Consider the following 16445-nt stretch of genomic DNA (forward strand, 5'->3'; position numbering starts at 1 on the left):
CAGCTTTGCGGTGGTTTCATAGGCCAGTGAAACTCTAATGTCTTAGGGCTTCTGGTACATATCACTAGACCCTAATTTTGGTATTCATAACTCCACATTCGAATCAAACGTCCTAAACTGTTAGCTGATATTCCCTGGGGCACAGGAGAAAATATAATCTCGTATAAAATTGATAATGTTGCTCCTTTGCTTTACCGTAAGTGAGAGGAAGGTTAGAGGAAGGGATTTCTCATCAGAGAACCCCATTACATTCCCTCAGTCTTTTGTCATGAGGATAGCCTTTTGGAATCTGCTGATGACAGTTTTCAATTAAAATATCCTTTAGGTGATTTCAGATTACTTTGTGGACCAGTCTAGCTCCCAGCTATTCCAGAACTGAATCAGAATGGGATTTAAATAAATTAGTGATAATCCCTACCAAATATATGCCGAGTGAAGCTCTTCTGGATCAAAAGATTTAGACCACTATTCCTATCCTCCTTTCTCAGTTTGTTAAACAGTATTTTGTTGATTTGTGTGTGGAATATTTTTGAGAGGATGAGTTCAGAGAATTAATGCTCCTCAAGGAGAGCCCTGAATTCTGCAGATGATGTTGTTGCTATTAGAAAAGTGGTAGTGAAAACACTAAACATGGTTTATGAAGCCTGGTTTCTCTGTATCTTAGCTCTGAGGGAAAAAGTTAATATTTGTAAAGTTATTTCAAAAGGAAATGTTTTTTTCAACCATTACCTATAATTAATAGTTAATACTGCAGTTCTGCAGTAGTAGCCTCTTTGAGGTTTAATTTATGCTACAGTTACACAAAGTATATTATAATTTTTTTAATTTTACATACAATACATGCCTTAGGTTTTTTTCTAAAAATCAATTTCACAAGTACCAGCTAATGGAAAAACAATGTTCAATTTCTTGTTTTCAGACAGACCTTTTCAAAAATACTATTCAAAAGAATTCTCATATTTGAGTACCAGATTGTAAACGAATCACCATAGTGTTGATATGCCTGCACCCTCCCAATCAAGACTGAATACTTCATTTTGTCCTCACAGCTACCCTGTGCTTGATCATGCTTTGCCTTCCTTCATGTTTAGTGTGCAGAATCTATGATTCAGAAGTGTTCTTTTTGCCTTGTGTTTTTATCTCATCTGCTCATCAAGAGAGATGGTTCTCCATTATGTAAATCATGGATTCCCTAAGTAGAGAAGTCACACCTGTGTTATCATTGCCAGTGTTTTCTATCACCTCTCACTTCACTTGAGTGTGGAGGGATCAGCAAGGACTAATTTGCAAGTGAATTTAATTTTTTAGACTTAATTGGCTTCTATGCACAGTGATGACGGCCAATAATCTTTTCAGGACATGCTCCTTGGGTGGTTAAGTTCTAGCAGATTTCCCAGGATGATGAGTCTGTACTTTATTGCAACCTTATAAATGTTTTGCAGCAACCTGCAGTGCTGTGTATTTCCTTGTCTATTGAGAAGTCTGTTGGTTGCTGTTGGATGTGGTTTTGACTCTGTGATGAAATAGACTTGATGAAATAGTCTTGATGAAATCATCACAAGAGGAAGGCAACTGTGAGGAAGACTGTCTACGACAGCAACTTCCTTAGTTAGGGCTGTGGGTGTTCTTGTGCCATATTTCTACTGATTTTTTGCAAAATGACCTAAAGTCACTTATAATGCGGTCCCTTGACAGGCAACAGACATGTTCAGAATTCCCCACACTGCATCATTCTGTGAGTGTCATTTCTGACAGCAGTTATTTCCACAAGAGGAGTGGGACAGATTCAGGCAGATCATTTTGATATAATACTCTTGAGAAGTCCTGCAGACCCATATAAGTTTCCTTCCAACATGGTCTTCAGAGTTTACTTTAACCAGAGCAGCTTATGCCTTCACCCTTAAGCATTACACCTCTAGAGCAGGGGCATCAAACTAAATGTAAATACTACTAGATTTATACAGTCCTAAAATGACATTTGGCCCTTGGAAGGCAACCAAGAGGCTGATGTGGCCCCCAGTGAAAATGAGTTTGATGCCCCTGCTCTGGAGCTAAGGCCATCTTTCAGGCCCTTTGTATCAAAATGCCTTCCTCACTTGGAAGGACTATTCAAATAGTACTCGAGGTTGCTTATGTCAGTAGCTGTCAAACTGAAACACAGAATCACAGAATGGTTTGGGTTGGAAGAGACCTTTAAAGATCATCTAGTTCCATCCCCCCTGCCATGGGTGAGGACATCTTCTACTAGATTAGGTTGCTTAAAGTCCCATCCGATCTCTCCTTGAAAGGAGACGAATAGTCAAAATAGGTACCAGACTAATAAAGGCCTTAAAGTAGTGTATTCCACCAGAGCTGGAGATACTTTGGTGTCTTTCTGAGAAGTGTGCCTTTCACCCACCTCTGTGGATCTTCAGCCATACCTTCGCTAAGAACTACTAGAGCCATTGTGGTTGGGGTAGATGCTTAGCTGAGCAGCCGTCATTGCTGTTTGTTTTTTGCATCAATGACTTTGGGACCCATCTCCAGGTTATTACGGGTGTGTGACATTACTGCTTAGGTTCAAGTGTGAAGGCACAAGTGTGTTATCGCTCAAACATAAAAAGAGAGGTTGTTTAGGGGTATCTGCTACCACTCTCCTTCCCACCCCCTTAGAACCCAGGCAGGCCATGGGCTGTGCTGGCACTTGGCCATGGAGAGACCCAAGGTGGCCCTGGGAGCAGAACATGTGTGCTTGTGCACTGAGCCATGCACCTGCAGATACGCTTCCTACACAAAACCTTTGGACTTGAGTGACAGGGCATCTGCAGGGTGAATTTATAGGTGGTCCACATATCTCAAAATATTCTGTTAAGTAACCTCTCATTTATGTTAGTCCACATAGCACTCTCATTAATAAAAGCAAATAGCAATGGTTAATAAGAGCAGGGGATGAGGATGACTCCTTCCTGCTATAAAGAAATCTCTCTAGCATACTGGTTTTTAACCAGAAATTAAAACATCACATTTAGCACTCCTTTTGAAAAGAAATGCCTCGTGACTATGTCACGCTGTGGGAAAACAAATCTCTGAATTTCATTCTTATGTGTGTAGTGAAGTAATTGTTGTTTTAGTACATAATTTTTTGCTAAAAACACCTACGTTTATAAATAACTGGAGACATTAAACAAGCCTTCATTCATAAAGAGAGGGTATTTGTTTTCAATGCAGTTACTCAAATTTCTCAGTACCAATGGCTGGTTTTAAAAGTGGCTCCCTTACCCAAAAGCACTCCTCAAAAGCCTAACTGTGCGGCAAATCTAGAAGCAGTAGAAGGATTTTGCTCACTAAGAAGCTATGTACTGAAATGTTCCTTACCTAAACATTTTGGGTTCTCTAATTGCCATCCAAACATTATAAAGCTCAGCATACAGTGTTAACTGAGGTTTTCCCATCACAGAATGGGCAATGAGGTTTTTATGAGAACATTAGCGTTCTGTGAGATATGCATCATCTGTTCCAATGCTACTGCAGTTTACCAGAGAAATGCTCCAAACAAAACTCATAGAAACATTTTTTTTCCTACAAATGAACATTTTCTGAAGTGTATTACAACTTTTTAAAAGTTGGGGGTTTTTTGGTGTTTTTTTTTTTTCTCTATTTACTATTTAAAAAAGTAATTTCTTTTTAATTTGGTCACTACACACATGAGGTTTTAAGCTACCTGAATCAGTCCAATTAAAATCACTCAGCAATCTCTTAAATGCCTTTAAAAATCTGATTTGTGGTTATTTAACCACACAATATGAAATTGGAAATTTTTTGTGTATTTTCTCTTCTAAATAACTTTTATTTGCAGAATTCTTTGTACCTCTCTTTATAACTACGTGACTTAAAAAGAAAATTTGACTTAGACTTTAAAAATTAGCTGTCTGCACTGCTCTGAGCTATTAATCTGTAGTTTGCAGAGAAGGGATAACTGCACTATATGCCTATATGATATATTCAGGTTATATTTTATATATATTATATATTCAGTACAAAACCTTCACAAAAACTATTTCTGTGTTTGATTTTTTGATGGTAATATTTGTTTAAGAACATAAAATGCAAAAATTAGCAGAAGATTGGACTTCAGTTTTCAACTTCATCACACTGTAATGTGAAATAAACAGAGGCACAATCCTTTTTTCTGGTAGTATTTGTGGTACACAGTTCACTGAAAAATAAACCTATTTTTTTCAAACTGAACAGAAGTAATAATAAAAAACAGTAGTATATAAAACCATGTCTATTTAGTGTGTCCAGCAAAAGCATATTATCCAGAATATCTAATAATACAGGCTTCTGAACATGATAGAGATTTAAAAGATGGCTTAATTACCCAAATTCAGAAGGTTTTCAAAATCTTGAGACTAGGAAATGTTAGTTTCCACTCCCCAGAAAAATCAGGTCACCTTTAAATGTCTTATTTACAATATCCAAGCTGCCTTGGCTTTAGATCTTGAGTAAAGCGAAACAGAACAAGCCGGTGGTTGCTGTGAGCAATGGGAATGTATATGACAAGTGTATTCCATGGTAAGTCCTGCATTCCTGGTACCTGGATTCATACCTGGCTAGGTTTTGAAAGCATGATGGAATGAAACTGAATCTCCTCCCAGACATTTGGTTTCTTCTGGAAACCCAGGCAAACAGAAAAAAGCAGGAGCTGCACTGCTTTACAGTTCCTTCTCCAACCTGGATTTCTGGGGCCACAGTTATATGACGCATCGCAACGCTCAGGATGGAGCAATCAGTGACCAGGACTGTGGAGCAACATTTGTCCTGCAGTGTGAAAACAGCCGTTTGTGCTCTTAAATAACTCCAGGCATTTTAGATCACTTCAACACAGTCCGTTTCTCCTGAGCATTCACGTTTTCACACTGGAACAAGTCATTGGAACATTTCTTTTAGCGTTTCCTCTAGTAATTTAATACATCTCTATATCATGAAAACTTGAAAGTATAGTTAAGGATGGTTAAGGAGATCCCATCTCTTCAGATGAAAGTTATAAACCTTGAGCTCGGTTGTTAGAAGCTGGTTTGTCTGGACTCCTAGATTGTGGTTTCAGAAGCACAGTAAGGCAGTTAAGGCTCTCCGTCACTAAATGGAGCAGTCTCATCCTTACCTTCAGCTGTGGGTTTCCACTGTACATGGTAAATCAACTTGTTTTGGTGATCCACATGAAAAAACAACCTTTAAAAAGAATCCCGCTTCCATCAGGTTAGGGAAGTGACCTACTTATGTGGTCACACTTTTCTAGTACCAGCACAAAGTGCAGGTTACCAGAATGTGTTTAGGAAAGGATGTTGTTTCAGCAACAGTTTGCATTCAGGTGAGCTGAAACAAGCTGTAAGGCTGTCTCTCGTTTGTTACCCTGCCAATTAAAAGTGGATTAGGTTTAACTACTGTTTGATGGAAGTGTAAGGTAGTTTAAGGCTAGAACTTCCTTTACTGCTGATATCCAACATACCCATTCAGAACAGTTTCATTAATGAACTGAAATGGTCAGTCTTCTTCCCAAAATTGAGCTTCTGAAGATATTTCTGCTTTACTTGGCCATTATAGGTGTGAATTTGTTACCATTGTGTTTGGTAACTGCTTTCTCGCTCTGTTTAATGTATATATGTCTCTTTGGCACTATTCTTTCAGAAGTATATGAAGTATTTCCTTCTGTCCACAATGGAAAAAAACCCACAACTATTGCAAAACTACTAAATCTGAAGTCTGCATGTGCTTTGGTAATTCTGTATTCATATGTATGGCAGAAAACACATCAAGTGCTACTGAGTGATGTAGCAGTCTAATTCCTGTATTTGGCCATAAACAAAGAAAATTAGAACTGCTCAGCATGGATCAGTCATGACATATTGTTTCAGAAGATATAACTAGTATAATAGGTTCTGTTCTGTAGATTAAACTGAACCTTGAACATGAATGTCTGGTTTAGTCGTGAACACTGATGTTTATGCTTATTCAGTGCACTATTTAAGGAACTTTTATTATTGCTTCTGTAATAAGTTTGTGAGTCATTCTCTAAAAGGATTGGTTTATGTTGTTAGGAAGTACAGAAATACAAGAAAAACTGACATATCAGTAAGTTAAAACACATGAGGCCAGGAAAAAATAGTAGAACATTTTCATCATGATTAAAAATGTCACAGAAAATAAAGCTCTTGAAAATATAAAATTATCTTTGTAGTTTTTCATAAATGTTAATACTTTCCTTTTAAATAACTCAGACGACTAGGCAGTTTAGCCAAAGCATACAATTTTTCTGAGAATTAATGAATGCCTAGAAGGAACTGACAGTCATAATTTACAGTACGGAGATTGCAGGAACTGCCAGAAAATCTCTGAGGCAAAGGATGATGTTGCTTACTTGAAACAAGTGGATGATACACAGCCAATTAAAGAAAAGTTTGATTTATTTTGTTGATCATTTCTGCATTAAATACTGGGAATATGAAATAATTTGTGTTTGCAACATATGTAATTGCTCCATTCCATTTATAAAATTTCAATACATTTGCTTTTGAACTCCTGTCCCATATTCAGTGTTACATATTTGCACACCATATGCAGAATTGGTTTTTGCATAGTTGTTGATCTGTGTTATAATTTATATTGAGCATCCTATTTAGATAAGTCATGCTAATGGCAAATATAACATTGGTCTTCCAAGAAAATCGCTGTGGCTGTTTTAACAAACTAGATTATACACTGGCGTTATGCATGCATTAGTCTGAAGTTTATTGTTGGAAACTGATGTTGGGGCTAAATATGAAAATATGTTTAATTATATTAGAATTGCTGCATGGAATCAGAATGTGTATGCTAAACATTTCAGAGGTTCGTATTCTATAAGAAAACAAAGAACAATTAAAATTAAACTTGACATTGTACTATAAAAGCATGCCTTTGTGCTAAAACAGTTTTCATACTTAGTTCACAAGACAAACTTAATCCCATGCATTGCCCTGGAATATGAAATAAAAAATAGCAAAAATAAATTTACAGTTTCTGCAGAAACTATGCAGCTAAAAAGGAGAGCTGGATGTTGTTCTTCTTTGTATTAGTTATTTTCAAAATGCTAAATACAGTCGTACAAAAAGCGGTGAGAGAACAGTGTTTTCTGCTACTAGTGGTGCATGCAACAAAGAAATCTGCATTTTGATATGTAAGTGTAGATATAAGGAAACTTTGCTTATAAAATGATCTCATTTTGCCTGGAAGAAACCAAGGCATAATAATAGAAGATTCTGATAATTTAAATTTAAATTTAAATAATTCTTCAGAGAATAAAAACCAACCAAACAAAACCCACATATTTTATGAAGATTTTCAATAGTATTTCTGTTTGACTAAAATAAGATTTTTTTATATATCGGTACGTTCAGGCCCCTTCATAAAGTTGCAGCGCTTGAACATAGAGAAGGATCATTTGATACAATTACTTGAGCAGATTTTCATTGTTGCTGGTATTTAGCTTTAGAAAATTCGTGTTTCAGCCAGAATACAAGATTAAAAGAGATTATCTGTTGCTATTACTGTATTTCCTATCCTCTTTCTACCAGTCTTTTAAATAAAGAAAAGACAGCTTTGCTGCGGGTCAAGAATCAAATGGCAGCAGATTTGGAGAAACTTCTAAATCACCGTGAGGTAATCTTCCTGTTTTAGCATTACTACCATAAGTATGTTTTTTCTCTCCTCAGCCTTAAACCATGGGGGGAAAAAATGGTTTAGTTTGATTTGTTGGGGTTTTTTGTCTGTGTCATTTTCAGAAACACAAGTGCTCGTGTCTGTCAGACAATCAGGAGGCTCTCAGTTGTGCTCTCCGTTGCTAAATTCTCTCTAATGACTTGGTCTCACTGTCCTTTCTTTTCTTATGCGCACGCAACAGAAGTGCTTGGCATTCGCAAGCATTTAACAAGTATTTAGATAAAAGCGATGGAATTGATGCACGTAATCTGCAAGGCTTGCATGTACCGTGTGTGCCACACGATCAGTTGCTGCTCCACCACCACCAAGACAAAAAACCTGGACAAACCGTTGCACAATTCATTTCCAGCGTGCACATCCGAGTTTCTTTTCAACTCCAAAATAGGATTTGGGGAGAGGAAACAGGATGGTAGTCACACAGGTTTCATCTAGACAAGAATCATGATATTTCTTTATGTACTTAACCTGAGATTCATCAAAGCAAGGAGTCAGGGTGCTACTGGAGTACATTCTTAGATCTAAAAGTATGCAAACTCTTGCCCTTTAGACATATATGCTCTATATGGGGATTCCTAAAACGCCTTTTTCAAGATTTCGCTCTAAACAATCTCAAGAGACTAACATGTCGTGGAGTATGAGAGAAAATCTTACTGTAGACTAAATGTCTGAAGCGAAGGACAAAATTAAGTTTACCATACACAAATGATCTGAAAAAAGAGTGAACAGTAATATGGAGTTTGCTGAAGATATGAAATCAAAAGCTGACCATAAGCAGCTGTTAAATGATCTTGCAGATTTGCTGAATGTTTTGGCAAGGATTTTCAGAGAAAACCCAACATTAATGAGTTAAAAATTATAAATGTGAGGAAATACAACAGAAGTTATATATATGCAGTGACAGGACCTAAATAGCCAGTTACATGTTCAGAAAGATCATTATAGAGTCATTACATCAATAGTTCTCTGAAAATATCCTTTCAATTCTCTGACTGGGAAGAGAGAAGTTGGGGAGATTCCTCTCAAGGTATCTCGAACTCCCCTAAATTATCCTGGGGTTGCATTATCACTCATTCTAATACTATTATTTCAATAGAAACCTGACTGTCCATGTACCTCCTCCATCTCCTTTCCTTGCTCTTTCCCCAAATTCCTTTCTTGGATCAGCAAACCAAAACTCATGTCTGGTCCCAAACAGTTTGTCTCTGCTGACCAGTTACAAACCCATTTTTTGTTAGAACAAACCAAACCAATTTCCCTAACAGCTGAGTCAAAGTGAGCCTCGGCTTAAGTGAAAACTGTATTAATTCTGTTCCCTGAGTGCAGATCTCAAATGTGTTTACTTTCTGTGCTGAATTGTGCTGCATGTTTGTCTGGTGCAATTTCCTCCTAGAACAGTTTTTGTGATAGTAGTGCTTGTGAAGTTCCATGCTTGGAGATGAAAATAGTCTAATTACAGAAGAGAGTAATTGGACATGCTTCCCCAAACTGCAGGTGTCATTGACCTGGCAGAACCATCTGTAGGTGCATCAGAAGTAAACATTCCATAGCTCTTATTTCTGATGTCTGTACCCACATCATATATTGAAATTTCAAGTTCAAGACTGAGACAAAAACTAATGTTCAGTTTGGGTTATATTTGGGTTTGCTTTTTCCTTTTGGTTTTTGGTGATTTTTTTTGTTTGTTTATATGAAATCCACTCATCTTAATGTAGCAGAAAACATTGAAAACATTTCTAGATATTTTGTAAACCTTATCACTGTATTGATGAATCATCATAGCGTTATATTAATGATATGACAAATACTCTGAGGAAACATGACTTAATTGTATAAACATGTAGTGAAATTTCTGAATTTCAATATGATAGGCCCTTGGCAGGCTAATTTCAAATTAATTTATTTCAAAATGTCCTGTTTCTACTCCTTCTCTCCCAAGTAGTGCTGCTGCCAGGTAGTTATGCTCTCAAAGTAGTTACACCTTGGGTGACTAGTTTTAGTAGCGTCATGTCAACCAACACGCATTGCACCTGATGAAAATCAGTAGAATGCGATAAAGGAAAAATTTAACAATGTTTTGTAAGAAAATTGTACGATTTATACCTCAGAGCTATGCGCCGTGGTTACATCCCAACAATATTAGCCCCAATAAGTACCCTCACAAACTGTTCCTGATATGCAGCAGTTTGGTTCTTTGTGTCATTTCTCCACTTAAAATGTTCCGACTGTGGCAAACAATGCAAGTGAGGCTGAGCGAGGCAGGCTTGAGAGAAAAGAAAGCAAATACTTAACGTCTGAACCACACTTCATCTTGAATGTTCCTCATACCCTGGATGTTAAGAAATGGAGCAAATATTCCCAAATCTATTACGGTTTTGACATTTTTTTTTAATATCTGTTAAAAATAAGCCACATTAGTCATATTGTTTTACGTAATAGTGGTAATGTGTTTTCAAGTCACCTATGCAGAAAAGGATATAAATACTGAAAAAGAAACATTAGAAGTTGGTTGCTTGGGGGAAAAAATTATGAAATGCTAGTACAATGCACAAAAAAACCCTAAGAAACACAAAAATAAGCTGAAGTTGTGTTAGGAAAATGTGTGAAAATAACAAGTTGCGGGTTTTTTGTATGTGTGCGTGTGTACATTTAACTTTTTTAATTCCTTTTTATTCCTAATGCAGCCTTTAATTTTTTACTTTTTATGCAGACGTCTTCCAGTAGTGTTACAGTATATTAATTTCCCTAAAAGGCAATTATCTCATGTAAATAATCTTTGTACAGGACAGGACAACTTAGTTTACAGTGAGTTAGTCTTCAACAGAATTTTTTTGCCATATTAATAAAACAGTTAAATATGCAGTAACATCACAATTTCACAGTAACTATCCCTGCCAATAGAAAAAAACAATCCAAATTTTCAAATCTTGGGTTACTAAAGACTTAACTTCATTTAGACAAGGTATGTGTTTTTAAACAGAAGTAACATGCAATCTGCAAATACAGATTTAGGCAATTTGAAAAATATGAATTATGGGTTTCTGTGTTCTGTACATGCTATCATGTTATATGATTGCTATCAGTCTTGTTTAGTCATCGCACATATTTAACTGTCATGTCTTGTTAGGAATTACCTTGTTGCCCTCATGTTTGCAAGTAAAAACATTAGAATTCTTGAACAGATAAACCCAAGATACTCATAGTTCCCATAAAATGAAGTTTAGGTATGTTACAAGTACAAGCAAAAAGCCAAAACAATGTTAATGCCGTCTTACAGCAACGTGTTTCAGTAAGTACGCAGTTTTGACTTAAGGTGTTCCAGCCTGTGTGGTCTCAGACTCTAGTTAACACATTTTAATGAAATGTTAGAGTTCCAGGGGTTGGGGTTTTTATTTTTATCTCCTTGTGATATCAGCTGGATTCATAATGCTTGCTTTGGAGGTAATTACAGCATTTTATACACTTTTTAAATAAAGAACTTACATCCATGCTTAATCTTACTTCCCCTTTTGTGTATTTTAATTATGGAAGAAAAAGTTAAATATTCAACTATGAATCTTGGAAGAATTTATAGAGGGCTCTTATGTGAGCACTTTTATTACAGGAAAAAAAAATGACACTAGATATTAATGTGATAAAATAGCTCATTATTTTAAATTATGTAGACAGCTAATTTGATGATTATTATTATATTTTGCTGTGGGAAATTTAAGTGAAAATTGGTCATTTGACTATACACATTCTTAAAAGGTGAAGTCCAGCCATGAAGGAGAAAAATTGAAGCTTTTGCCTGTTTTTTTAGACTATATTCTTAATTGTTTCACGACCGATTTCTTTTTCTTTTTCCTGAATTAGTAAAGGAATGTGGAACACTTTTAAGTCTTGATTCTCATTTAGATCATTGCAAATCAACCGGTACAGTAAAATTTCTTACGTTCTTCATGTGGATAAATGCAAACTTCACTCTTTGAAAGGGAGTTCAATGACATTGTCGTGAAGGACCAGTATCCAGGATCATGGTGAGGTTTTGTTCTTAGAGGTTCATAATGGAGCCTTCACAGAGCTACCAGGAGGAACTGGGGTGCTCAGTATTGTGATGCCATTTGTAAACCCCTCAATGCATGCTGGCCAGTACAGTTAGTACAGCCAGATGTTTCAGCTGATTTCAGACTAAGAAATCTTACATGTTTTGTCAAGATAACCAACAGAGTTTTTAATTGTTTTTCCATATCCATCAGAAAAGCATAACACATTGTTTAGAGGAACAATGGGGTCTCCAGTTAATAACCATCTAGGAAACAGTGTTGTTGTTGGGTTTTTTTTTAAAGGGTATTTCAAATCTAGATTTTTTTTTTTTGCATTATTATTTGTAGTCTGTGTTCTCTTTTTAGTCAGCTGAACTTTACACTTTTGACCCTCTGTCTTTTATTGTGAATAACCAAACCACACACACACGAAAAAGACTTGTAGTCTTGATTCTTCCCACTCTTAACTTCACCACTTACCCTCAAATTTGGATCCTCATTGTCCTAGTGTCTTTGTATAGACAGAGGAGCATGAGTAAGAAGGATGTTCCTTCAAGGCATAAATCAAGATGAATTTATACATTATGCCCTAGTTGACCCAATAGTTATAACACTGTCTCTACATCTTTGCTCCTGATCCTCCTCCTCCCTCCTCTACTTGCACCAGCTCTGGCACATCTCTAATGCTGCACTGGAACCATTCAGATCACTAAACAGAAACTTAACCTGACAGACAAAACAAACAAACAAAAGTAAAAAAAAGTGGATTGCTATCTGTTAGGTTAACAGTTTCAATCACCTTTGGAAAGGGTCCAGCAAGGAAAAGAGCAAGTAAAAATATTTGTATGTCAATATTATTTGCCTGTGGAAAAGAGGGTGTTTTGTGTTCACAACTGTAGAGTACAACACACCAAGCTTCTGTGCCATCTTTTATCTGCATCTAAACGGTATCCTTCTGTGCTTATAACAGGAATCTACAGCTTAAAGACACCAGAGGGTAGTTCTCTGTTAAGTGCTAAAGTGGGATGAATCTGCTGAATCTTTTTAGCTGAAGCTCTTGATCCATGATTCTTTTTTATCTGTTGGTTTGAGGGTTTTTTTGCCTTCTCTTCCAACAGTCAGCCTTTGACTAAAAGAAACACTTACCATGAGCTCTGTGATCTCAGCATTTCCATTGCCTTTCATGCTTGATGCAGTTGTTAGTATTTTGGAACATCAGAAGTGCAATTTTAGACTTTATCCATTGGCTTGCAGACTTCAGATGAAAACTTGGAAGGGCAGTCTGTCAGCACTCAGATGTTTGGCAAGAAGTTTTAGTAATCATTTTCTGAGGTTATGTTTAAGAGGTTATAAATTTGCTATGCTTTGATGTATGGCATTGTACTATTTCTTCAGATATTTAAGATGCAGCTGTATCGTACTAACGAAAACCAATAATGTGCACAATTAAATCTATTTATTTTAGCTTTTCTGATTCAAAGCACAGAGAGCAGAAAAAGACTTGTCAAATCTTGAAAATTAACAAACTGTTGTTTATGTTCCTAATGTGGAGTTCATAATCCATTGGTTTTGGGGGAAAACAAAAACAGAGCAGGTATAACAAATGGAAGTGTTCTTTTTATGTTTTAAATAGAAATATTTTCAGAGACATGAAAAGAAATGAAAATGAGCCAGTGGTGTAAGAGACACAAATAGAAGGCTTTAAACAAGTATTCCTTTAAGCATATAAGATCATCATAAACATCAGTTTATGTGAATATAAGGGAGTTAATTTGCACTACCCTTTTTTTTTTAACAGCTTGAAATCATCTGTGTGTGGTGCAGTCCGGCAATACAGTAATTTTTAATCTATAAAGGTGAAACTAATACTGTGAAACTACTGTAGTAAGAAATAAAAGGGTAAAATTTATTACATAAGTGGTGTAAATGAAGGCTGTTTATAACACTCATTAATTTCCTATAACGCAGTTGTTTATGCAGACATGATTAGTTATCAGCACATGAATATTATACACTGGTTAAAAAGATATGAAAACCTGCTGATATTTTATCTCCGTTACACATCTGTGTGCTTGCGGTACATGAGCAGCTGTGCATACAAGTGATAGAATGTCAGCCTGCTGCACTAGTCACCTGCCTTACTGACACATTCACGTGTCACTGTGCCAAAGCTCTTCAGGTGACGCTGGCAACCAGAAACCAGGCTCTGGCTGTCTGCTGTGGGACAAAGTAGAAGACATACAGTAGTAGTTTAAATAAACCTATTTGATATCGATCAGTTAAATGGATACAGACACATGGGGTTTGATTGCTATTTGTTTACTTAAATCCAGACAGTTTATGTCAATAAATTGTTGTGTCACTCTAACTGAAGTGAGTGCTACATCTGTCTAAATATGTGTAGCTGAATTGATATGAATCTTCAACCGGACTGACTTAAATTTTTTTAAAGTTAGCCGTTGCAAGCTCCTGTTCTTTCTAAAACATATTAAAGTATAAAATCCTTATTGAACTGTTCTTGCTGAGAATAGTCGACAAGTTTAATATTAAAATGCTAATTGCCTAAGTGACTGTTAATGTCGAACTTATTTTCCAGTTGGCAGCTCAGAAGCTTTCCAAATGTGATGTATAACACCTTTTATGAGTAAAGCTAATGTTTTTATTTTACTACCATGTATCTCTTCCCCCTTTCCAGGTTTTCATGGTTTCTTAACTATGTCAACATAACCTTGTTTAGTAATTGAATATTTCTCTGACCTTCACCACAGTAACTGAACACCTCACAAATATTATCTTCACAAATTGAAGCAGAAAAGTATCACTGTCCCTGTTTTGCAGAAGTAAAAACCACAATGAAAGAAATTATGGTTTGCCCAAAACTTCTCAGAGTTCGTGGTAGAGGTTAAGAGTTCATGTGTCCTAATGCAGTATCTTAATCACAGCCGCTCTTCTTTCCTTACATGTTTCAGTTCAAAAGCCTGAAAAGAAAATCTCCTTAGTGTTTAGTTGTCCTAACCAGATAGAAATTAATTCCTTTCTCTAATTCATCTTCTTATGCAGAACTGATTGTAATTTGAAAGTAGTTTCACAGACAAATTACGTTTTCACTTTGTATTGTTCTAAAAATTTACATTTATATTCATTTTTTAATCCACACCTCCCGAAAAAGGCCACTTTCCAAAGTCCCGTGAGTCTCTCAAAAATGAAATCTAATGACTTTTTTAGTTGAAATGTAGAATGGAATTTTTTAATACAGATATATTATAAAATAACAGCAGGCTGGATCTCTTATGTGAATGAGAATAGAAGTGTAGCTTATTTTGTCCAGGCAAACAGAGGATCTGATGGGGTGCAAGAAAAGGAGATAAACATAAAGCAGCATTCCATAGGTAATAAGAATAGAGAAAAAGAACAAATGACAGGGGAAGGTGAGGTTAAGAACAGAAAGTACTTATTTCATTATCTTTAAAATGTAGAAAATTAACTTGTTGTTGTTTGGTTTGGTTTTTTGTTTGTTTGGGATTTTTGGTTGGTTGGGGTTTTTTGTTTGTTTTGGTTTGTTTTTTTTAGTAAATGGTTGCCAAATGCTTTTTCCAAGTGTGTGTAAGATTGGAGTAATTCCTTGTTATCAAGCAGGAGGAACAGCTACTAATTAGTCCTGTTAGGCTTTAGCAATTAATTGTTGCAGAATTTTAGTGTTTCCAGTGTCTGAGAATCTAGTAGTCTCTGTGCTTCGACATATTCATCTCACTCAGTATCCTGCACAAAACCCCATTACTTCTTAATAGTTATCCCATTATTTGGCCTACAAAAATGAAAGAAAAAAACAGGCGCTTTTATTCTTCTTTTCCTCTTTTGAGGAGAAGCAAGGTCTCCTGAAGTATCTGTGCTTTACCTCACTTTGACCAGTTATTCCTATATTCTTGTGTTTTATCTTACTTTTGCATTCTACGTGGGGAGTACCCCTCACTGCTAAATTCTCTATGCCCACACATTCATTCCATCTCAGCAACGACCTTGAGGATTCCAGATGAGTTTTCATCATTTCATTATTAGTCATGCTTTAAAGTATGGCTAATACTGTCCTTAGCTGTAATTAAGTTGTGCTGAAGAAGATTGGCTAGAAGTAACACAGGACAAAAAGCCAGTGTGTAGGATTTAGGAACCTGGAGAGTAGCAACAGCTGCCATCTGCAAAAAACAGAGGTAGAGAGAAGTTCAGAGGCTCATAAAAAGCTTTGGAGTCGTAAGGGGAAGGGCAGTACGTGTTTAATCGGGGATGGACGCTTAGTGGATAAAAGGAGAACAGTGCTTTGTTGGGAGAAGAGGGGAAGGAAGAGGTAACTGCAGGGGTTGGGAAGACACGACTGAAAAGAAGTGATTGGTAACAGGTGCCTTCAAACAATCTCTAGCTCTGCCTCTCTCCTCTCTTTTCTGTGTAAAAGATTGTACATGATAATGTCAAAATTATTTGTGTTTCTAAAGCGAATGACTTCCTCCACATCTATGTGCTGCAACTTGTTCTATATAAAAAAAATGCTGATGTACAATGCATAGCTCTCTTTTTAAATGTTAAGCCACAGAGTAATTATCATTTTTCTTATGCTACATTTATGTTCCAAGATTCTAGTTTCTATTAATGTTCTGCATGTTTTCTAAGTAGATTACAGGGACATTTCTGCATCAC

The 16445-nt window shown here is 36.2% G+C and overlaps 1 protein-coding gene across 5 annotated transcripts in view; it reads left to right on the forward strand.

The window, feature by feature from the left end:
* The window catches only part of PIBF1 (progesterone immunomodulatory binding factor 1), a 117197-nt gene that overhangs the window by 86660 nt on the left and 14092 nt on the right, over window positions 1-16445 (forward strand). For 3 of the 5 annotated variants that reach the window (XM_065055453.1, XM_065055443.1, XM_065055470.1), the window contains exon 16: window positions 7593-7677. The exons of the other annotated variants lie outside the window; for them this stretch is intronic. In XM_065055453.1, the coding sequence (XP_064911525.1) occupies window positions 7593-7677 (85 nt within the window). The remainder of the gene's footprint in view (window positions 1-7592; window positions 7678-16445) is intronic. 5 annotated transcript variants of the gene reach the window in all.

This window comes from Columba livia, chromosome 1 (genome assembly GCF_036013475.1).
Source record: "Columba livia isolate bColLiv1 breed racing homer chromosome 1, bColLiv1.pat.W.v2, whole genome shotgun sequence".
Classification (NCBI taxonomy): domain Eukaryota; kingdom Metazoa; phylum Chordata; class Aves; order Columbiformes; family Columbidae; genus Columba; species Columba livia.